The sequence below is a fragment of the Mya arenaria genome, chromosome 9 (genome assembly GCF_026914265.1).
Source record: "Mya arenaria isolate MELC-2E11 chromosome 9, ASM2691426v1".
Classification (NCBI taxonomy): domain Eukaryota; kingdom Metazoa; phylum Mollusca; class Bivalvia; order Myida; family Myidae; genus Mya; species Mya arenaria.
The window spans coordinates 8,589,124-8,612,290 of record NC_069130.1 but is presented as its reverse complement, the minus strand read 5'-3'; the positions used below and the strand labels follow the sequence as shown (position 1 = coordinate 8,612,290).

At 35.4% G+C, this 23,167-nt stretch overlaps 2 protein-coding genes across 2 annotated transcripts in view; one reads left to right on the top strand and one right to left on the bottom strand.

Moving 5' to 3' along the window:
- The first annotated feature begins 13 nt into the window (after positions 1–13).
- LOC128203081 (cytochrome b5 domain-containing protein 1-like) lies at positions 14–2,934 on the top strand. Its single transcript, XM_052904352.1, has 4 exons — positions 14–190; positions 1,059–1,135; positions 1,407–1,625; positions 2,390–2,934. Exons 1-4 carry the CDS (start codon positions 70–72, stop codon positions 2,618–2,620), a joined length of 648 nt encoding a protein of 215 aa, XP_052760312.1. The 5' UTR covers positions 14–69; the 3' UTR covers positions 2,621–2,934.
- A 3,847-nt stretch (positions 2,935–6,781) lies between these two features.
- The window catches only part of LOC128246877 (ubiquitin conjugation factor E4 B-like), a 40,015-nt gene continuing 23,629 nt past the window's right edge, over positions 6,782–23,167 (bottom strand). Inside the window, exons 19-28 of the mRNA XM_052965402.1 lie at positions 22,423–22,521; positions 21,666–21,813; positions 21,160–21,247; positions 18,469–18,595; positions 17,298–17,439; positions 16,202–16,336; positions 15,256–15,447; positions 14,680–14,854; positions 12,746–12,892; positions 6,782–12,482 (exon numbers count right to left, since the gene is read on the bottom strand). Coding sequence (XP_052821362.1) covers positions 12,424–12,482; positions 12,746–12,892; positions 14,680–14,854; positions 15,256–15,447; positions 16,202–16,336; positions 17,298–17,439; positions 18,469–18,595; positions 21,160–21,247; positions 21,666–21,813; positions 22,423–22,521 — 1,312 coding nt within the window. The 3' untranslated portion in view covers positions 6,782–12,423. The remainder of the gene's footprint in view (positions 12,483–12,745; positions 12,893–14,679; positions 14,855–15,255; positions 15,448–16,201; positions 16,337–17,297; positions 17,440–18,468; positions 18,596–21,159; positions 21,248–21,665; positions 21,814–22,422; positions 22,522–23,167) is intronic.

The following is a 23,167-nucleotide window of genomic DNA, read 5'->3' as shown; positions in this document are numbered from 1 at the left end:
GCAGTTACTTCCCCTACTTTTCCTGTTTACATTGGCAACGAATTTTTGAGAGAAGATTTAAAAAAAAATATGACACGTCCAAAGTATTTCACCCCTAATGAGGTGGCAATACACAACACATTAGATGATCTCTGGGTATCATTCCTCGGAAAGGTTTACAATCTGACCCCACTCTGCGAAAAGTATAAAGGTTTGTGTGATTTTATTCTACCAACAATTTGAACAAAGCTTCAGCTTTCACTTTCAGACTGGACATTGCGTTGAACTAATCACTGCCTACAGCCGGCTACAGGTGTATATTGAGCCCATTTAGATGCAGAATTTTGGAATGTGCATATACAAATAGCGATACCCTAGCTCTTTTTCGAAGAGACCGCTTGGTTCTTTTACGTGCTTGGTGGAAAACACTGATAATGGGGTACAACTTTCCTGGGTTAAACCAGTACTGAGTACACCACTTTACCAAGCACTACCCTTTAAATGCCGAGCGCTAGGCAAGGGAGCTACTTGTACCAACTTTTAACGTCTTTTGTTATGACGCGGCTGGGGATCGAACCCACAACCTCCTGCTCCGTAGGCGGACGCTTAACCACTAGGGGACAGTATTTTATGAGTTGGTATTTAGATTTATTTAAGAATGAAACACTTTTAATGGATAGTACTACCTTTACATTGATGATGAACATATAACATTGAAGTGTTGTTTCTTACTGATAATGGTGGCGATGGCTGAGTGGTTTCAGGTTAGCATATCAGTCTCTATATTAGTTGGTTCTTGGTTCAATCCCCACTCAGAGCTTCGTTGATGGTGGAACAGTTTTTAACGCAGGAATGGTAAATGGTTCTTAATCACATGTACATAGAAAACTTTAAAAGCTCTTCATAAATTTGTCGCCAAAAAGCTCTACAGATTGTTATATGTTCTTTATCGTCAATCATCATTGCGACGTAAAATAAATATTACCTGGTAAGTCATAACAAGATGAAACTCAGCTGCTTTACCATAGCTAATTATTGCTGCTAAATCTAAAATTAATGAAATATTTTCATCATTTCAGGGGATGTACTGCTGAAGCCAATAGTACAGGCTGCGGGAAAAGACATTTCACACTGGTTTGACCCCAAAACAAAAGATGTAAGTGATTTATTTTTAGTTTTGTTGTTCACAGTTCTGATCGTTGAAAAAAGACACCACAGGGCAATAAAGAACCTAGTAAAACACCCTGGATTTGGGGTAGGGGTCACCTCAAGATGACTTAAACTAGGCCTTTAAGCACACTGTGATGCATAAAATAAACAATAAATCAACAATTTTTCATGTACTTCTACAAATATCTGCTTTGATATATCATACATTTCATGAATACGGGTAGATATTGTCATCCATGTCAATTTTCCTACTTTAGATCCGCACCCATGTTGATCCGCTGACTGGCTGTGTAATCCCATACTGCCCAAATGGTCGATTTCTCCACATCCCTCCTCCGTTCCCAAATGCTGACTGGGCAAACGATTTTGGGCGACCTTGGTGGAAAGATGACAGCTACCTTGTTGGGATATTGTCCAAAAAGACTCGCATGATCAAAATCATCAACACTCTTACTTCACAGGAGCAAGTTATTGAGGTTGGTTTTGGTATGATCTATCTTTGGTATCTGGCAGCCAATTGTATAAAAGGTTGATTTGTTGTACAAAGGTTATCATAACCTGTGTACAACCAAAGACCAGTTTTATACTATTAGCTGCTTGTAGATGTGAAATATCACAACAATTTATTTGTATTCTATAACGAAAGAAAATTTGATATTCAATACATTATTTTGTCTTTCAAAGAAATTATAAATACATAATATTATACCTTACATAAAAGTGTCCCTTCTTTGTATATATATATATTTATACAGATGATTGGTTTACATAACACTGTATTTAAATAAAAATCCAGCTTTATGATGTCAGTGGTCCATATCATATTTTTGTCCTGTTCTGACCATGCCAAAAATATGGACGGCTGACGTCATGACCGCTGAAGCTCTATATATCTAAGAATTTATAAAAGTAATAAAGGTGCAGTTATTTATAGATTTTGTATCTTAAATGACAACGCGATCATGAAGTAAAATCATTTTATATTTTTAATGTACAACAAAGTGTAATAACTATGTTGTGAGCTGGTCATAAATAAACAGTATCATAATGGGTATGCGTTATGTACTTTAAATGGATTTTGAGCTTTCATTCCCGAATATAATATTCATGATATTAATAAACATATTTCATGTCATTCTATACAAAATTTATCAAACTCCTTGAATAAATGACTAATTAAATGACCATTAATGTAATATCCTCTAGTTCTAACTTGGAAAGGTATATATCTTTGTGACAGGTCTGCTCAGAAGAAATCATGACGGAGATCCTTGAGCGATACCTTAAATTCAATGCCCACGCTGCAAGTTACACCTGGAAATATGACGGACGAAATCTTGATATGAACAAAAATCTGGAAGAGAATCAGATACAGGATGATGACGAAGACTTTTACAAACTGAGCATGAACGATGACACATTCCTACAGTCGGTACATCTGTACTTTAACGATGACCTAACAGAGGCTTAGGGTCTCTGTGACATGAAATGAATGCGCTGTCAAATATAATTGTTATGTTGAAAATTTGTTTGAATCCTTGTGTATTACATACAGTTCATCTTTGGGAATACTTTTTATAGTGACATAAGAATTTACAGCAATGCCTATTATGTAGCATATAAAATATATATATGCAAAACGCCGGAATAATAAAATAATACCTTTAAAATTGCAGATACATATACAGACTATTAAATATCGTAGAAAGATTGTAATTATCGTAATAACTCGTGGAATTGCATTTTTGTTTGTTGTACATTATTTGTTAATAAACATTTAATTTTTATAGTCATTGGTGCACATCTTTTGTTTCTTATAATAACTTCATAAATGTATTACTTAAGTTGTCATCTCTTTCAAAATACCATCCAAAAATATGTGAACATCCTATTTAATTTCCAAATCTCATTTTTGTACAGCACCTGAGGCCAAATTCAATCTCCAAACTTCTGCAGAAGCTTAATAGGCTTAAGTGACGTATGCATAAATTTGATTTTGATAAATGTAAAATGGTTTATTGTCACTGTAATAAAGATCAGAATAAATTCTAAATACTCCTAAAGCAGTAAATTTACTCAAGTTATAGAAAAACAAAAATAATGAGCTTAGTATACTCCTGTTATAATGGACCAAGATTTTTTTAGAAATTTGGCCATCATGCAATCTTCAGTCCCTTTTAACCGGATAAAGCTTTATAGATCAATGTTTGAAATTTGGTATAAATTGTGTTAATTTCGATATTGCTAAATGAAAATGATACTTGAACTGGTTAGGCTTATGATACTTTGAGAAATTGGGACCAAGTGCACTTTCTCATGGACGCCAAATATAAAATGGACACCATTGATAATTTCTGCTCAGGGCATTTTCACATGTGTTTTATTCATATTAGCTTACAGTTGTTTTTGCCAGATAATGTGACTGTCTGATGTGTAAAAGCAAATTCCAACAAATATTTATTAGAATCATGGCAAGTTATGTTTTGTCTTCTGATGGCAGGTTATTAATATTTCTGCAAACATCAGATTCATTAAGCCAAGAGCCATAACTTCTCTCAAACTGCACAAATTGTCAGGCAGAATTGCAGATGATCATATTCCAATGCTAAATAAAACTTTAGAGCTTCTTATCAGTCTACAGTAGGTCAAAAGGATTTTGTTGAGTCTGTCTGCGGTGAGCTCAATATATTTGTCACGTTGCAGGCTCGGTATGTTTCATCTATGCATCTGTCAAATGTTGGCTTTTCCAGGCTGTAAATTGTGTTTTTATAAAGTAACTTGGTATAAATTTTAAAAATTCCTTGAGTTTAATGCTTGTTAGGTTAAAAATAACTAGACTAAATGCTGGAACGTCACAAAAAATATACCAGGCACATTATACATCATGGACTTGATGTGTACAAATTATCTGTTTGCTCCACAAACCTTTGTCCCAACCAACCATATATGACTCCCAGTCATACACACTTCAGACTTTGATTGCAGTGGTATAATGACTTGGCACAACTGTTCACCATGAGAAGACAGTGTATCACATTCAATACCCATATCTGTTGGTCAACAGTCATGGTAATACTCCAAGGTCATTGGTCAAAATTTCTTTCATTTCAACTTAAGGTTTGAAACTTTTCTTTACATACACAAACATTCCAGGTAAAAAAAAACAATGCTAATACAACAAAATGTTTTCCAGTGGTGGGCTCAACATTGTTGGCGTTTCAATGACAAAGCTCTTGTTTTTACAGTAACATGGAATTACAACACAAAGAAAGCCATAGCTTACAGTAAGAAATGTCAAGTAAAACACTGCTTAAAGCATGACTTCAAATCTAGAACAACTTTCATATAAAAGATTCAGGATGTCTATGCCAAGTACTCAGAGATGTTTGTGCCCCAAATAAAGTACACCGAAGTCCCTTTCTTTGGTCCTAAGAAATGAAACAGACTAAGGCTAGCATGTGCACAAATATTTCTAGAAGAAAGGACAGAGCAAAACTAAATGCTCTCAATACCATAAAACTCAGGGCATAAAAATATGAACAAGAGGCACATCAGTGCCTGTGCTCCACTGGCCAAAAGGTTCAAGCAAAGACCACCTAACGAACATTTTCGTCAAGTTTCATAGAAATACAATCATCAATTTTTGAGAAGTTATTTAAAAAAAAAATTTACTTTAATAGCTCTGGCTGCCATGTTGTGCAGTGGACCGAAATGATTTGGGCAATTTGAGTAAAGGAGCACCAAACAAACATTTCTGTCAAGTTTTATCGAAAAAAGGTCATCGGTTTCGACGATAAGTCGTATAAAGTTTTTTTTATTTTTTAGCTCTGGCAGCCATGGTGTGCAGTGGACTGGAACCATTTAACAAATTTTGGTTAATGACCACCCAAGGAACATTTCTGTCAAGTTTCATCAAAATCTGATCATCGGTTAACATTTAATCTGAATAGATTATGAAGCAAATATCTAACCTGAACAAGAACTGACGAGATAGAATTGACTTGGTGTTTCACTTACACTTTTCGGCCATTTAAGTTACTAAAAATAGCTGTTTCATAAACTTTCAGAATGTCACTTAAACGAAAATTAATGTTCAGTCTATATATACTTTCCTATGTATAAATGTAAGGTTTTTAAATTGATCTTTTTGTGAGAACTTTATGCTTATATGTTTACTCATAAATTATTATTGTTTAAAAATTATTTAAAGATGCTATACGTGAAAAATTAAGAAATTATTTTTTTTTCTATTAAAGGGAGGTAATTCAGTAGTAAAATGTAATCAAAGCTATAAAAGCATGGCATTTCTTTTCTAACCATGTTGATATTATTACAGTCTATTCAAGCAAGATGCCTTTTGTTTTTACATAGTACCCATAGGTTCTGAAAAACAAGGAGCACTATTCCCAACAGAAGGATGTCACTCCCTATCACTGCATGAGCATCATAATAAAGAAATGTTTACTCAAACTGCAATCTGCTCAATTGAAATAGGTATTTACCTCAAGCATACAGTTTTATAATGTGGCAAAATAGTCGGACTGCTAGATTGTCATTCGGACTAGTAAAATATGCCATTATGCTAGTCCAACTGGCTAGTAGGTTAAAATGTTTTTCGTGAAGACGGCGGACGAGAAGTCCTTAAAGGTTTTTCTATTTTTAACTCTCGCAGCCATGTTGTGCAGCGGACCGGAACCATTTGGGCAATTTTGGTTAAAGGGCATCCCGATGAACATTTATGTAAAGTTTCATCAAAATCTGATAATCGGTTTCTGAGAAGATGTAGTTTAACGTTTTTTTCTATTCTTAGCTCTGGTGCCCATGTTGTGCAGCAGACCAGAACTGTTTGGGCTATTTTGGTTAAGGACTACCCAAGTAACATTTCTGTCAAGTTTCATTGCAATACGATCATCGGTTTCTGAGGAGAAGTCGTTTAAAGGTTTTTCTATTTTTACCTCTGGGGGCCATCTTGTGCAGTGGACCGAAACCATTGAAGCAAATTTGATAAAGGACCATCCAAGGAACATTTCTGTTAAGTTTCATCAAAATCTGATCATCGGTTTCTGAGAAGATGTTCTTTAAAGGTTTTTTCTATTTTTTTGCCCTGGCAGCCATGTTGTGCAGCGGACCGGAACCATTTGAGCAATTTTGGTTAAGGACCACCCAAGGAACAATTCTGTCAAGTTTCATCAAAATCTGCCTATCCGTTTCAGAGGAGATGTCGTTTAAAGATTTTGCTATTTTTAGCTGTGGCGGCCATATTGTGCAATGGACCAGAACCATTTGAGCAATTTTAATAAAGGACCACCCAAGGAACATTACTGTCAAGTTTCATCAAAATCTGCCGAACCGTTTCAGAGGAGATGTCGTTTAAAGATTTTGCTATTTTTAGCTCTGGCGGCCATATTGTGCAATGGACCGGAACCATTTGAGCAATTTTGGTAAAGGACCACCAAAGGAACATTCCTGTGAAGTTTTGTCAAAATCCGCTTATCAGTTTCAGAGGAGATGTCGTTTAAAGTAAAAGTTTACGCACGCACGCACGCACGCACGCACTCACGACGGACAATCTGTGACGACATAAGCTCCATGGCCTTCGGCCAGTGGAGCTAAAAACTAAGAAAAACAAATACAGAATTTATGGTTTATTCAATTTATAAAACAACCATAAGATTCATCTTACTGGGTTTTTTTGTTTTCAATTCAAATTTACGGACTGGCAACAGAATTTAGAATTCACAAAAACGGATTTGCCGCCTGCCCTGACGGCAAAGGTCACAGTGACCTTTGACCCTAAGATCAATAGGGGTCATATGATGAGTATGACGAATGTACTAACCAAGTTTGAAGACTCAAGTTGTTCAAAAGTTTTTGATCTGAAACGAAAGTGTGACGTCGACAACAATGATGCGATGACGACAACAACGGTAGACAAAGCAATCCCTTTGTGTCTGCCATGCTTTGCAGGCAACACCATTAAACACAATCAAGGATTATATATGATAGGTTGAATATAATGACAGCAGTTAACATGCAACTCAGATCACTGAAGTTATTCAAATATGTTGATTTAAATCTGTAATAAAAAAAATGCCCAATCACTATCACAGTATAATACTTTTAGAAAAAAACTTAAGTGACATACTTGAAAGGCTGTTCCCTTTAAATTTATAAATTGATACAGAGGGTTTCCAAGTGTTGTTGGATGAGGTTTAAACTAATTCTGAATAATTTATTTAATGGAATGGTTTGTCAATTGCTTTGATTAAGTTTACGGTAAGTAATATTCATCTTTTTATCTTTAATTAATTGATACCGATAATAGTGTTTGACATTAATTTTGTTTACAAACAAGTGTTATTACCACAAAATGTTAACATTTTTGTATAAAAGAATTTTCATTTGCATTTTCAAATTATTGTTTAAAGCGAACATTTCTACATTTCTCTATATATCTGAGCATTTATAATATTAAACACAGAAAAATCAAAATGTAAATAAAACAGCTTGAAGTATAACTTGTATTTTATCAATAGCATTATTGCACATTATCAACAATTTCTACACACGCCACAGATTCATTCATAACCAAGTTCTTAGTGTATTAAGAAAGCCACAAAACGCAAAAATGACCGCCAAATTTCAAATTAACACATTTTAGCTGGCTAGTAAAAAAACTATTCGTGCCAAACACTAAGAAAATCATTATTTATTTTTCCTTACTTTACAAATCAATCCTAACTTAGCTGCGCCCCGCTTATGCTGAATGAATCATTACAATAACTTCTTGTTTAAAAGCATAAATCAATTATTATGCAATGAGTTTAAGGTTGTTGAAAAAGAAACATGTAAAACCTAGATGTTTCTTTCCATTAAAGCTGCACTCTCACAGATCGTCAGTTCTGACTTTAAAAAAAAAAAAGTTGTCTCAGAATCTGCTCATTTGGGCATCAATGCCTTCAATTCAATCATATTAGATAATTCACAATAGAACAAATCTCAAATATTTGGTTAAACTGCAGAAATTTTCATTTTTCTTAAACAATCAAAATGATCAATCTGTGAGAGTGCAGCTTTAACCAAATCTAATAGACATAGGTTTAAAATCAACCGTTGCAATTTTATCGATCGTGGAAATAGCAAAGCAGCAGAACAAATGACATGCATTGTAGACATAAATATAGAGCTATTTACATTCAATATCTGTCATAAAACTAATATAAACCCTAGATGCAGTCATATTGAACATTTTAATGGGCCGATTCATAACTTTGTTAAAGTTAACAACATGGTCAACCAGATCGTTGTTAACTTTTAAACATTAAATAATTGATGATGTGGTAATAAATTCAAAAATAAATCAAGTATAGATGAATCAGTCGTCTACAACTTTGTTAGAAATACAGCAGATCACAAGTGTATCCATTAAACTTCCAGGGGAGTAAATATCTGAAAGTTAACAATGATGCCTTTAACAATGCTGTTTACTTTAACAAAGTTCTGAATAATCAGCCCATTGCTGTACATGTATTTGACATTAACATTTTGGGCCAGTCTTACCAAGGAACATATGGTACATTAAAATATCATAAGCTAAAGAATTTCTGTCAGAAAATCAAGTAAAAAAAACTAGTTTCAAAATAAAAATAAAACAACCTTAGTTTTTGAATTGATAAATAAAGACTTTACGTAGCTTTTCAATAGATATAATATCAACTCAGAAATATTTGTTTGAAATATGGATCATTCAAAACACGCATTGATAAGATGGCCCAAATAACCATTTTGTTAAAGGAATTCCGAAAATGGTCAAGCTGAAGCTGCAGAGGACTGTTTCAGTAAAGAACTTTATAGATTTTAGTCGTAAATTCAAATTATCTTAGTGTCATAGTTTTATTATATCGCTACATATCTGTGTGTAAGGAACTTTAGCCAGCATTGAAAATGAATAGGAAGTTGAAGAAATGAAAAAATATAAGTAAATTGAAGTTACGACAAACTTAACAAGAGCTGTCACAGAGACAGCGCGCTCGACTATTCCGCCGCTTTTCGGTGTAAGGATTTAAAAGTTTTGGCGAAACATGCATGGATCACTGTTAGATTAGATTTCAATGCAATACACGATGTGCGGAGATAACTATTAACATAAAAGTGGTTACATGCAAAATTTTAACCAGAATTTTTAAGTCTAATAATAAAGGGCCATTATTTGCAAAACACAGTTATCTAACTTGATAATTCAATTAGGTTGGGTGGTTGAATACCATTGTATCAAGTCTCAATGCAATACATCAAGTAGTTGCTGAGATATTATCCTATGTGTGCTTACATCCAAAACCTTAACCAGAATTTCCGAGTCGAATAATAAAGGGCAATTATTTGCATTAAATGCAAACTAGAGTTATCTAACTTGGTAAATTAAGTAGATTGGATGGGTGAGTACCATTGTATCAAGTCTCAATGCAATACCTCAAGCAGTTGCTGAGATATTAACCTATGTGTGCTTGCACGCAAAACCTTAACCAGAATTTCTAAGTCACACCAGCCCCAATATCGAACTTGACCTGTATCTTCTGATGTTACACCTGTGTACCAAAAATTTTTCAAATCTGTCAAGCCTTTCATGAGTTATCGTCCCGAAACCGTTTTTCTATTTTTAGTAACAGTGACCTTGACCTTGGCCCCACCAGCCCCAATATCGAACTTGACCTGTATCTTCTGATGTTACACCTGTGTCCCAAATTTTTTCAAATCTGTCTAGCCTTTCATGAGTTATCGTCCGGAAACCATGCAAATCGACAGACCGACCGACCGACAGACAGACCGACCGACAAGCTCACTCCTATATACCCCCTCAAACTTCGTTTGTGGGGGTATAATAATAAAGGCCTTTTTTTGCATTTAATGCAAACTAGAGTTATCTAACTTGGTTAATTAAGTAGGTTGGATGGTTGAGTACCATTGTATCAAGTCTCAATGCAATACCTTAAGCAGTTGCTGAGATAATAACCTATGTGTGCTTGCACGCAAAACCTTAACCAGAATTTCTAAGTCAAATAATAAAGGCCTATTATTTGCATTAAATGCAAACTAGAGTTATCTAACTTGGTTAATTGAGTAGGTTGGATGGTTGAGTACCATTGTATCAAGTCTCAATGCAATACCTCAAGTAGTTGCTGAGATATTTACCTATGTGTGCTTGCATGCAAAACCTTAACCAAGGGGTGACGCCGACGCAGACGCCGATGCTTGGGCGAGTAGTATAGCTCTCCTTATTCTTCGAATAGTCGAGCTAAAAATCCTTCATTGAAACAGCCCCAATAAGTATAGCAAACAATTAAACACATGAAACTGTTAAATATCATAGTTAGCTACCACCATACTTAATTCCTTTATACTGTACTTATACATGAATACTGTGGGACAATTGACTGACAAAATCTCGCTTTAATGAATATGCAGGAGGTAGAGGAGACAACCTTCTTCCAATAAATACACTTACTACAATTTAATATTCTTCAGTTACCCTGTAGAGTCTGCAGCCTCCGTAAACCAGTGGTCTTGACTGCTGGCGAAATTATTGTACTGAAAAGGCGGACCAGATTGAATTCTGGCTTTCCCCAGATTGTTTTTCTACACGAAAGCTTCTGGTACCTTGCCCAACCATGGAAACTACTGCATTACTTATTCATGTTACAAAATTTTCCCAGTCAAATTGCCAACGGTACACAAAAAAACGTAGTAGTGTATCAGGGGTGTTTGATGACAGTAAAATATATGCAATAATTAAATGCAACTCTGGCACATTAAAAGGACAAAAGTACACATGTACACGAGATATCCCGAACTCAACAAAAATTGAACATAGCATTGGGCTAACAAGCTGAATTTCCATCAAGAATTAACAGTTTTAAATTGAGCCCCCTCAGGTATTGATATCTTCAATTTTCACAGCACACAAATGAACAAGACAATATACAATTATGTTTTAATGTACAAAAGAAACAACAAAATAATATGAACATTTTAATACAGCCAACTTTTCTACATATTCAATGGGCCATTCAATGAAATGTATTTATGGGTCCATCTCATCGACGCACATACTGTACGGTACAGTTTTTGAAAAGATATGTTTGGGAAGTTATAATATCTATTTAGAGACGAAGAACTTTATCTGATGGCAGATTTTATTTGAATTTCCAAGTCAAATATTCCATTTGATCTGTGATGCTTGCTATATGTTTTACTTAAGTTGCAGTTATATGTGAGTCAGTACAGTAAAGCCAAACATTGTAATTATTAATTGTGACCTAATCCTGAAATTAATAACATTGTACTTTCTGTGGACGAGATAATCTTACAACATTATAAGACATCAACACATTAGTGCCTGCCAAGATCAGGTTTTATCACATGACATTTCTTGTTCTGAGTGAAATACAACCATACCTTCTTATATTTTATGCAAGTCACAGAAATTGCAATGACTTCATTTTGCCCAACTTATTTAGAGTGAAAAATTCACAGAAAATGGAGGCTTAGGTGGCAAATGTGTCAATTAAAAGAATCTGACAAATTTTGCCATAAAAAACAAAATTTTATGAAACTTGTTAAGGAAAAGTTATAACGCTTACTAAAGGCATTTGCTTTATAGCTTTTCCTAAACTTACTTCATAAAGTATTGTAATAAATAGCAACACATTTTCAGATCATATATATTGATGGCCTCGTGTTAAAACGCAGAAGCTACAAAATCCAAAGTTTTGAGTATGTATTTTCTTTTTTTTCTTGGTAATCCGATAACACCCGGTTTGTTTACAGTATGCCAAAGTTTTTATCACAAGCTTCTGCACTTTTTTCCTCACACTTTTTTCTGCATTTTGAAATAACATGCGGCATAGGCTTGCCTTTATAATTTTAGTTACATAAAAATTACGAAAACCGAAAAAAATACAGTTTCAGCAAAAAAGTGAGGCCATCAATATCTAACCCACTATCTTGCTAAATGACTTTATTATATAAATCAGCCAACCCTTTTTTTACCACAAACGTAACTCATATATACATAAAAACGGTATAACAGAATCATACTGACAAAACATTTGATGGGTGATAGCAAAAATGTGCTTTGACTTTTAGTGTCATTTAGAACCTTTTTGCTTTTATACATCAACGTTATTGTATGAAAAGCTACTCCTAAGTCAAGTTCTGTAGAATTTTACAAACTCTACTCAATAAGACATGACAACACTATGACTAGAATCCGTAGAATCATTTGGGCGCCTTTGATTTATTAATCCATTCTTCAATCCTCGTCTTGATATCTTCTCCTGAAAAACAGATTTTTATATTTAAGTTCAAAAATTGATGTTTTATGCATTTTTCCTAAACCATTAATAACGTTAGTAATTAATTTTCGAATGGAAATATGACAATCTGCGATCTAATTTTTTATCAGCAATCTTTTATCATTGGTTTACAGATTTTTAAGCAAAAACTTGCTCTTTCCAAGACAAAAAAATAGTTGTAAAAATGGTATATCTGTGAAGGTGCAGCTTTAAGAGTTGTTTATGAAACCAAGGTCTGTACATACTGGGAATGAGATCATCTTCTCTACATGGCTGTCGGTTGAACGGGTCAGTCTGAGAGTTGAGCAGATGGCGCATAATCACGGGGCGGTCCACCACATTACCGCTTGGCAGTTGGACTGGGTCCTTCATTAGTGTGTCCATCAAAGCATCTGAAATATATATGAGAACAGATTGGTCTGAGGGTTGTGCAGATTCTGCAGGTTGCGCACCATCACTGGCTGGCCCACCATTTTTAAGCTTGGTAGCTGGACTGGGTAAAATATGCTATATATTTTATATTTATAAAATATGTTATAACTGCTTTTAGTAAATTAAGTCTTTAATAGAAGCTTAGAGATGTGTATTTTTTAAAGAATGGTCACTGGAATATTTGAACAGGCTTTATAAAGATTAATCAGAATTTTTACAGATCGTTTTCATGTTTCATCAATAATTATGTATGTGATAAAAGTTTGGGTCAAAGTATTTTTTAGTTCAAAACCTATTGCATTTTTCAGAATTTTAAATGTGTTTTTATTCAACTACATGATGTATTTGGAGCACTGGTATACTTCATGGTCTTTACATTGATTTTAAACCATAATAAAACAACAAGTTGTTAAAATACAGGAAATGTTTATAGCAATTTCTTTTATCTTTATGGTAACTGAAAATGGAGTAAGTGCTCACTTAACCATGTAACATCACAGACACATTTATATGAATATTTGCATTAAGCAAGTCAGGTAGTAACAGTACATACAATCATTTCCTTGAACTTTTCAGTGTAACCTTGATTCAAGGCATTCCACATTTAATCCATTTAATTGTGTAGGCTGCTTTTAGCTCATAGCTTAATTTCCTATTTATGTTTATCATGACTACAACAGCTTTAATATGCTGATTGGTGGCTATTAATAGTCATGACATCATCTCTCATAAAAACCTATATACGTTACTGTTAAAATGGTCACCATAGCATGTTGATATGGGCTATCTGGTAAATTTATCAGGAGTTTAATTTGCTTTTATGAACATTTTTTTGCACTACATGCCTAGATTACACATTTATCTTTCCAGTAAATGTACATTTGATGAAAAATATTCTAATATTAAAATTTCTGGCTGGCCAGAATCGGGTCTTGAAAGTGTTGTGTTTCAAAGAACATATTTCTTAAGATTCAACTGGAGCTGAATGAGCGGAGAAGAAGCTAAGAAGCTTGGACTTGTCTTGATCCAGGATAGAAACATGTTTCCACCCACAAGTAATGGCCCCCCGTTTCACTTAAAGATCTTAGTCATAACTTTAATGTTAATCTTAAATCTGTTGGAACATAGCAGATGGCAACAAGTTGTTGAATTCATTTTCAATACAAGCTTAAGTTCAATACATACAAATGCATAGCAAAACAACGAAAACATGACACTAAGGAAATTTAAAGCTGCACTCTCACAGATTAATCCTTTTGGCAACTTTTTATTTTTTTGTCTTAGAATGATTCAATTTTTTCGTGAAGATCTTCAAACCAGTGATATAAGACTGCTGACAAAAGATCAGATCGTAGACTTTCATATTTCCGTTCGAAAATTAATGTTTTATGGCTAAAAGCGTTACTAACAGTTTAAGAAAACTGCCAGCATGGTTTGATCAGTCATGGCTTCCTCAGCTCACCATATAAATGGTTGGTTGGGTATAAACCAAAGACGAAATTTTGAAGCCATAACGCTGTCAAGCCATAATGCTGTCAGCAGTCTTATATCACTGGTGTCTATGCATTTTCACAAAAATTGGCTCGTTCCAAGATAAAAAAAAAAAAAGTTGTCAAAATGTTCAATCTGTGAGAGTGCAGCTTTAAATTTACAAATATATTCACCAAGATATTATTAAATCTGGCCTGAAAACGTGCACTATCCCTTTATGCTTTGAATATAACGGATAAAGGTGAATGGCACTTACCCCTGAACTCATCTGGAATCTCCCCATAATCTCTCTCGTCCTGAGCTTTTTGTACGACAATCCTCTCAACCTTTTCTTGAATGTTCCGGAATTTCTCGATGTCTGTCTCGACCTTGATGCACGCTCGCCGCATACGCACAATAGCGTCATCAAACAGCTCCTTGCGATAGGATCTCTGGAATAAAATGGTTTACATCATAAATATATTTGCAAACGGAGTGTATCGTTTAAGGGGAATATTCTTTTTGTTCACAAGACAACAGTTTTAGAGCAAAAAACATGATGGTCAGTATGTCTACAAATCTGTGAAGTGGCACCGATATGGCTGCATTTTTGTTTGACCCAGCCAAAATACTCACCTTGGTTGGTTAAATCAGTCATGGCTTCCTCAGCTCACCATATAAATGGTTGGTTGGGTGTAAACCAAAGATAAAAATTTTGAAGCCATAACGCTGTCAAGCCATAATGCTGTCAGGACCATGTCTTTCTGATAATCATAATGTTACAAAGTTAATTTGTTCTCAACTTAAAGCCATATTATAAAAAAAATTCATAGTAAAAGTCCTGTAAACTCACCTCATCATTAGCAATAGCCTCTAAAAACTCTGGGCAGTCAAGGTGAAGGTAGATGTCTGTGAGATAATCCAGCAGCTTCTTAGGCTCCCAGCCGTATTTCTCCGGGTTTCGGACCTTAAGATTCTTACACTTGGAACCGCAGAGCTGCTGTAGGTTAAAATTCAACATGGCGGCAAGTCTGTCAGCCAATTCCTGGAAGTAAGGGGATTACAACATCGAAATTAGATTTATGGATGAACAGGCCCGAATTCTGATACTATTGCTTGGCAAAACAAGCCCTGCTTTATAAAATTCAGAGTTTCAGCAAGGCCAGAAAACATTTTACCAGTGCAGTGCTTGCGGGCTTGTGTTTTGAATTTGACCACTAGGGGAAAGGAAATTACATTTTATTTACTAAAATCAGGTGTGTCAATGGATGTGTTAAAATGAAGGTCCAAGCAATATTTTCCATGGACTGACTTTCTCAGCTTTCTTAAGGTTGTATATACCAGTCTGACAGCTTATTCTAGAAAAACAAGCAGTTACTTATAACAGGAATTTCCAGAAACAACTGTTTCACACTCAGGTGCCAGTATTCAAACATTAAGGAAATATGGTAATTACAATATAATGACTCCAATACATACTGGCAGGAGAAAAGGCTTCTGTATCTTGATGGTCAGGTTAAACACAACTGTTACTGATACCATTCGGTCAATTACAATATTATATTGCCCATTGGGTATTCATAATTATTATATAATGTATTTATAACTGAACCATAAGTCATAGCATGAGAAAGGCTTTCTGTATTTTGTTCATCTGTGTTCAGGTTATGGAATATATCAACCATCTCAGTGGTCAAGGTTAAATATGATGCTGTTTGAAACCGTGATGCCAATATAACATGGCCAATGGAGCAATAATAATGATTATATATTTATATTTATAACTGTATAATACATACTGGTATGAGAAAGGGTTTCTGTATCTTGTTGGTCAGGTAATGGAACATATCTACTGTCTCAGTGGCCAGGGTCAGGTACGACCGACACTGTTTCTCGTCTGTTGCCAGCTGTCGCTGCTCTGTCTGCTGCTGCTCCTGAATGTATACAAGTTCTAAATGATAGTTACAGTTCATTCAACACATACATATTCATATGTGCATTATTAAGATATTGTGTCACACAGTGATTTAGGATAACCAATGAAAAGACTCTGTACATATTTCAAATGTTTTTAATGAATTGACAGCATAGTGGAAAAGTCATGGTCACATACATCAGTATGTCAGGGCCCCATAACCCCACCTTTTCTATAACAGACTCCATGGCCATTTTAGTATGCCCTGTGTTAAATAATGATACACAAAAGACAACTTTCCAGTGTTTAACCAATGTCCTTAATAATACAAAGCCCCCTGAACTACTCTCAAATGCCAAGTAAAAAGTGAGGGAGCCACCGGTTCTTATCTAATATAATCTTCGATATGATCACAATGATGCAGCAACTTTGGGAATTTAACCTGACATCTCCAACCTCAAAGTAAATGCTATATCACTAACTGACTAGCATCTTACTAGCCTGATTATTGACTACACTGGTAGACGAGATTTTAACTTAACATTGCCAACCTAAGTGAAACTTCTAACACTAACTGGTTAGCATTGACCTAGTCCGCTTAATCACAACACAGGTAGACTTCATCTTTTTTCCTGGTATTTGAAAAAATGACCTTTACCCTTGAAATTGGGAATTTTCCCTTTGTTTTTTCACAAAACTTGGATTTTTTAATACATGATTTTGTTCGTGGAGTATACTCAAATACCAGGTACTCTTTTTTAATAATTTATTTGAGGGCTTATATCGCTTCAACCACAATCAACTACAGTAAAAGTTTTTGTTAAAAATGTTTTCTTTTAAATTTCTGATTGGGAATTTTTATTCAATTATTAAACATTTGGAAAAAATATTTCTTTTTGACACTGACAATATTACCAAATATAGACAATAAAAAATGCCAAAAAACAACAACAATAACCTCAGTGCATAAATATACTTACTTGAGATTTCTTGTTCCACTCGTCAGAAGTCATGAGTTCCTGTACCTCGTGTATTCGCTTGAGGCAGTCAAGACTTTCGTCAAGCAGAAATGTGGTGTCGTTCATCAACATGTTCACAAACTTCACAAACTGCTTCCCCTTGCTGTAAATATACAAGAAACAGGAATAAAGGGATAACAAACAAAACTATATATTGGTCTTAAAAAATCTGGTATGAAAATCACAGTGGAATATACATTTAATGGTTGGATAGTCCGTCAGATGGTCAGTCTGTTGGTCACTACGACAGTCAGTAGACCAAGTCTTGAGAATGTATTATTTTGTCAATACATTTTCAAGAATGGAATCAATAGTAACAGATCAATTTCAATTGTACTGTTCAGCCAAGCCATATTATACTGAGATATTTTGAAATAATATAACTTTGTAAAGATGATGAAATACTACTTTTTAATATTGATGTAAGGTAACCATGGCTAGTTTGACCAATTTTCAACAAAACATTATACAAATCCAAACTTTCAACAGATGTTTCCAAGTTTTTGGAAGATTGAGTTCCAGCATGATGTTATTGCCAGCCCTTCCAAAGACATTGAAGGGCAATGATCTTTTTTTTCTTTCAAAAACAGATGAGCTAATTAAATCTAGATGTACACTCCTAATTTCCTAAAACATTCTGGTTCTTTGATGATCTTCAGCTGGTGTAACCAATGGTCCACATGACCTATAAGTTTATAATGATGTGGTTACCTTAACTAAACTTGTTAATCATAGTTGTATAACATAGGCGCTATTTAAACTTATTTACAAACTTTGCTTCTTTGATGAACTGTAGACGTTAAGCCCCACAAGGCCTTGAAGTTAATAATGATGCGCAAAGTATTACTTGTTACTTATAGTTTATATAACATAGGCGGTTTTTATGCCGATACATACTCTGCTTCTTCGATGATCTTGAGCTGATGTGAGTGTATGCACCACATGGCCTTGAAGTTAATGATATTGCAACGTATTATACTAAACTTGTTACATATAGTTTATATAACATATAATAATAATGATGTGAGTGTATGCCCCACATGGCCTTGAAGTTAATGATATTGCAACGTATTATACTAAACTTGTTACATATAGTTTATATAACATCGGAGATAATAATACCGATACATACTCTGCTTCTTCGATGATCTTGAGCTGATGTGAGTGTATGCCCCACATGGCCTTGAAGATGATACTAATGTGGTAGCGTATGCTGAACTTGTCATAAAACTCGTTGCTTGACCCAGTAGACTCAATGTCTGAAATAGGGAAATCGCAGAGATTAATTTATATGATAATAATGATTATTTTCTAAAAATTATACTTAAAGTGACACTTTTATTCAAAACAAGAGATGTTTGTCAAACATTATGCCCCCCCCCCCCCCCCCTGAGCGCCATGTTGTCAGGATTATATGGACAATTGAATGAAATATGCATGGACCGAAATGACAGCTGATTTGTTGCTGTTTTAAGATTATGACCATTTAAGGGATAAAGTGTGTTATGACCATCATGACCTTTGACTCTATGAACTCAAAATCCAGAGTCATCAGCTGGTCACCAGAAACCTAAATGTCAAGTTTGAGGGCCATGGGTTCAGGCATTGTCAAGTTATCACAAGACAAGTTTTTTTCGTTCAAGGTCACTGTGACCTTGACCTTTGACCCGATGACCCCTTAAATCATAAGGGGTCATCTACAAGTTAGATGCAACTCCAAGTCAAGTTTGAAGGCCATGGGTTCAGGCGTTGTTGAGTTATCACTCGGACAACCTTTTACCATTCAAGATCACTGTGACCTTGACCTTTGGCTCTATGAATCCTAAAATCAATAAGGGTGATCTACTGGTCAGGCTTAACATCCATGTCAAGTTTATTGATCATAGGTTCAGGCATTGTTGAGATATCAGTGGGGGAAGACTTGCTAACTTTTTTGTGTTAAAGATTACTGTGACATTGACCTTGGCCTGATGACCCCCAAAGTCGATAGGGGTCATCTACTGGGCAGGCCCAACCTTCATGTCAAGTTTGATGACCATAGGTCCAAGAATTGTCGAGTTTGCTTTCAAGGTCACTGTAACCTTGACCTTTGACCCCTAAAATCAATAGGGGTCATCTACTGATCAGGCCCAACCTTTTACCATTCCAGGTCACTGTGACCTTGACCTTTGGCCAGATGACCCCCAAAAACAATAGGGGTCATCTAGTGGTCAGGCCCAACCTCCAAGTCAAGTTTGAGGGCCATGGGTGCAGGCATCGTTGAGTTATCATTCGAACAACCTTTTACCATTCCAGGTCACTGTGACCTTGACCTTTGGCCCAATGACCCCTTAAATCAATAGGGACCATCTTCTGGCCAGGCCCAACCTCCAAATCAAGTTTGAGGGCCATGGGTGCAGGCATTGTCGAGTTATCACTTGGACAACCTTTTACCATTCCAGGTCACTGTGACCTTGACCTTTGGCCAGATGACCCCCAAAAATAATAGGGGTCATCTAGTGGTCAGGCCCAACCTCCAAGTCAAGTTTGAGGGCCATGGGTGCAGGCATTGTTGAGTTATCACTCGAACAACCTTTTACCATTCAAGGACACTTTGACCTTGACCTTTGACCCATTGAGCCCAAAAAACAATAGGGGTCAGCTACTTGTCAGGCCCAACCTCCAAGTCAAGTTTGAGGGCCATGGGTGCAGGCATTGTCACGTTATCACTCGGACAACCTTTTACCATTCAAGGTCACTGTGACCTTGACCTTTGGCCTGATGACCCCCAAAAACAATAGGGGTCATCTACTGGTCAGGCCCAACCTCCATGTCAAGTTTGATGGCCATGGGTGCAGGCATTGTTGAGTTATCACTCGGACAAGCTTTAAATTTATTTTACCATTATAGGTCACTGTGACCTTGACCTTTGACCCGATGACCCCCAAAATCAATAGGGGTCATCTACTGGTCAGTCCCAACATTCATGTGAAGTTTGATGACCATACGTCCAGGAATTGTTGAGTTATCACTCGGATAAGCTTTGGTCTACCGACGGACCGACCGACCAACCGACCAACATACCGACATGCCTGTGCAAAGCAATATACCCCTCTTCTTCGAAGGGGGGCATAATCAATACATACACATGAATAACAAACATAAATTTTGAGTGATATACCTTTAACTACTTCCAAAATAATGAATTAATAAAAAAAAAAAAATACTGATTACAATACTGTAATTGTGTATTTAATAGCTATATATACGCAAAATTTTTAAATGATTGGTGAATGCTTTAAGATTTACTGCAATCATATTTTCTGCACCTTTCTTTCAATTTAAACTCGGTATCCTTCATAAGAACCATTGTTTTCAATATTTATTCAGTCTTATTGTTATATCAAATCATTTGTATTAGTTTCGGTAAATCATATTTGGGAGTAAGAGTAAATCTTTAATGTGATAACATATATATACTGAACTTGCTCAAAAACATCTTGCTTGATCTAGTAGATTTCTAGATTAGTAGATTCTTTTTTGGCAGTGAAATCAGATTATTTTTTCAAAACTTATTTTCCTGAAAAGTAAATATTAATCTATTTTAATATGACCAATATTGTTTATTTGGCACAAACTACTCCAAAATTTGAGGGGCGGGTAATAAGTTGCTTGTTTTTTACTTCCTAACCACTTAATCTCCATAAAAAAAAAATAAAAAAATTTATGAACAGTTGAATATATATTTCATGATGCACTGCTTTTAAGAGATGTTTTGAAATGAAATGGTCATGCTTTACAATCCATTTTTTTTTTCTGGCTTTAGGTTGCATCATTCTGTTACCTGTGTAGAACTGCATGAGAGCTGGGGCCAGGAACTCCCTGGACAGGTCATGGAGGAGAAGTCGCTCATGGATTTTGTCCATTCTCGGCTGAAGAGAAACATTCCACAGGCTATTATCAATGTAAGTATTCATTACATGCTTTCTGGGGGTTTATAGAGATTTATCAGTGAAATAAATACATGGTAGACAAACCCAATTTGGAATTGGAAAAATATGCCAAAACTACAAAAGATACATTTGTCCTAAGCGATTTTACACATCAGTAAGTAAGATTCAATTCGTTGTACACAACAATATCAAATTTATTCATAAACAAGTTTTTGATAAGTATTTTCTTTGCAATATTATCATCAGTGTCTAGTCTCTTTAATAGCATTATTGTAAATTGCTTGTTGAAACCATATCACTGTTGTTCCAGATAATGAATCACATGCCTGCACAAACACATGTTTTAATTTTACCATTCAATTCTGGTAAGGGAGATAGCCTCTTTTTATCCGCTTACCTGTACTGCCGGATTGAAGTAAAACATGACTTCGACCAGTTTGGCCAATAGATATGGGTTGTTAACATAGCCAGGACTGCATACAAATACAATCAACAGCTGCAGTAGTCTATCTGTACACGGGTCTTCTAGTGCCTGGGGCATAGCTCTGTTAACATACAAACATGGGTATATTACAGCAGGTTGACAATGGGGAATAGATAGACTTGAATTTGTTCAATATCTCAAGTTTGATGATTGTAAAAAAAAAAAAAATCACCAGACTGATCATCCTCTCATTAAAATCAGGGGTGAAAATTGCTGATAGCCAGACATTATGCTGGGGGTGTTAGTAAGGCCCTATTGCAGGTCCAGGACAGCACGATGGTGGCAGGCTGATATTCAGTATTAGTGACAGGCTTGTTCAAGATCTTAATTTTGATAATTGTGAAAAAATCACCATACTGGCCATCAACTCAGTACATGGTTTACTATTAAATTCAGGGTTGAGAAATGCTGAAAGCCAGATCCCTGAATATCATGCTGGGTACTAGTTAGACCCTAGTTAGGCCCTATTGCAGGACCTGGGCAGCATGTTGGTGGGGGTCATAGAGGGCAAAGCCTCCTTTAAGCTCTAAGGTTTGGAGCATTTTAAGAGCCTAAGATTGCATTTAAACATATCTGTTATAGTTGCCAAGAGTTGTCAAGAGTTATTAAGAGTTGAAAGTTTTTTTAATCCTGTAAAGAGTGAAGTTTCTCACTCCTGTAAGATACTTACTGAGCAACAAAGAGCGTAAATTCCGCTACATCTTCCAGGTTGAACTCTGGCAGTGCTTGGAACAAGGGCGAAACTTCAGCTGGCAGTGGTAATATAGTTCTGAAAGGTAAAGGTAAAGACATATTTTGTGTTAATACAAACAACAAGACAAGTGCATGCAAGTCCTGAAGGGATTATCATAATTTTATTAGAACACGCTAACCAGTTTTCAATCCCAAACAAGAAAAACATATAAATAAATACAAACATAATCAGGGTTTATTTCCTTAAGTAAATTGCAAACACTAGAAACATAAATTCAAATACAGAAAAAAATAATTTAAGGAGCACATGAACAATTTAGATTTCATAAAGATCAGTTCAATACACTTTGGGAAAAATTCTACTGGAACTAATATTTTTTCTCTCAAAATATTCAGTACAGTATTTGTCAATGTTCTCAAAGTAGCCCCTTACCCCTTGTTTATTGGTTCTGTAAAACTGCAAGAATAATATAATGGGAACCAATATTTACAAGGTTACACTCCCCCCACCCCCTTTACAACTTATTTACTTGGTCTGCAATGTCCATCAAGCTCTTGTCCAGAATGCTGTAAAACTACAAGGATCTACAAAAACAGATGTCCACTATGCAACAGCCTCTTACCCCTTATTCACAGGATCAGCAATCGCCAGCAAGTAATTGACCAAAACGCTGTAAAACTGTAAGCATCTACGTAACAACCTCTTACCCCTAATTCACAGC

Bases quoted from the DNA above. Each gene is read 5' to 3' on its own strand.
- LOC128203081 (XM_052904352.1), top strand. From the start codon at position 70: ATGACACGTCCAAAGTATTTCACCCCTAATGAGGTGGCAATACACAAC. The intron at 1,136-1,406 runs GTAAGTGATTTA...TTCCTACTTTAG, and splicing joins TTGACCCCAAAACAAAAGAT to ATCCGCACCCATGTTGATCC. The intron at 1,626-2,389 runs GTTGGTTTTGGT...TCTTTGTGACAG, and splicing joins CACAGGAGCAAGTTATTGAG to GTCTGCTCAGAAGAAATCAT.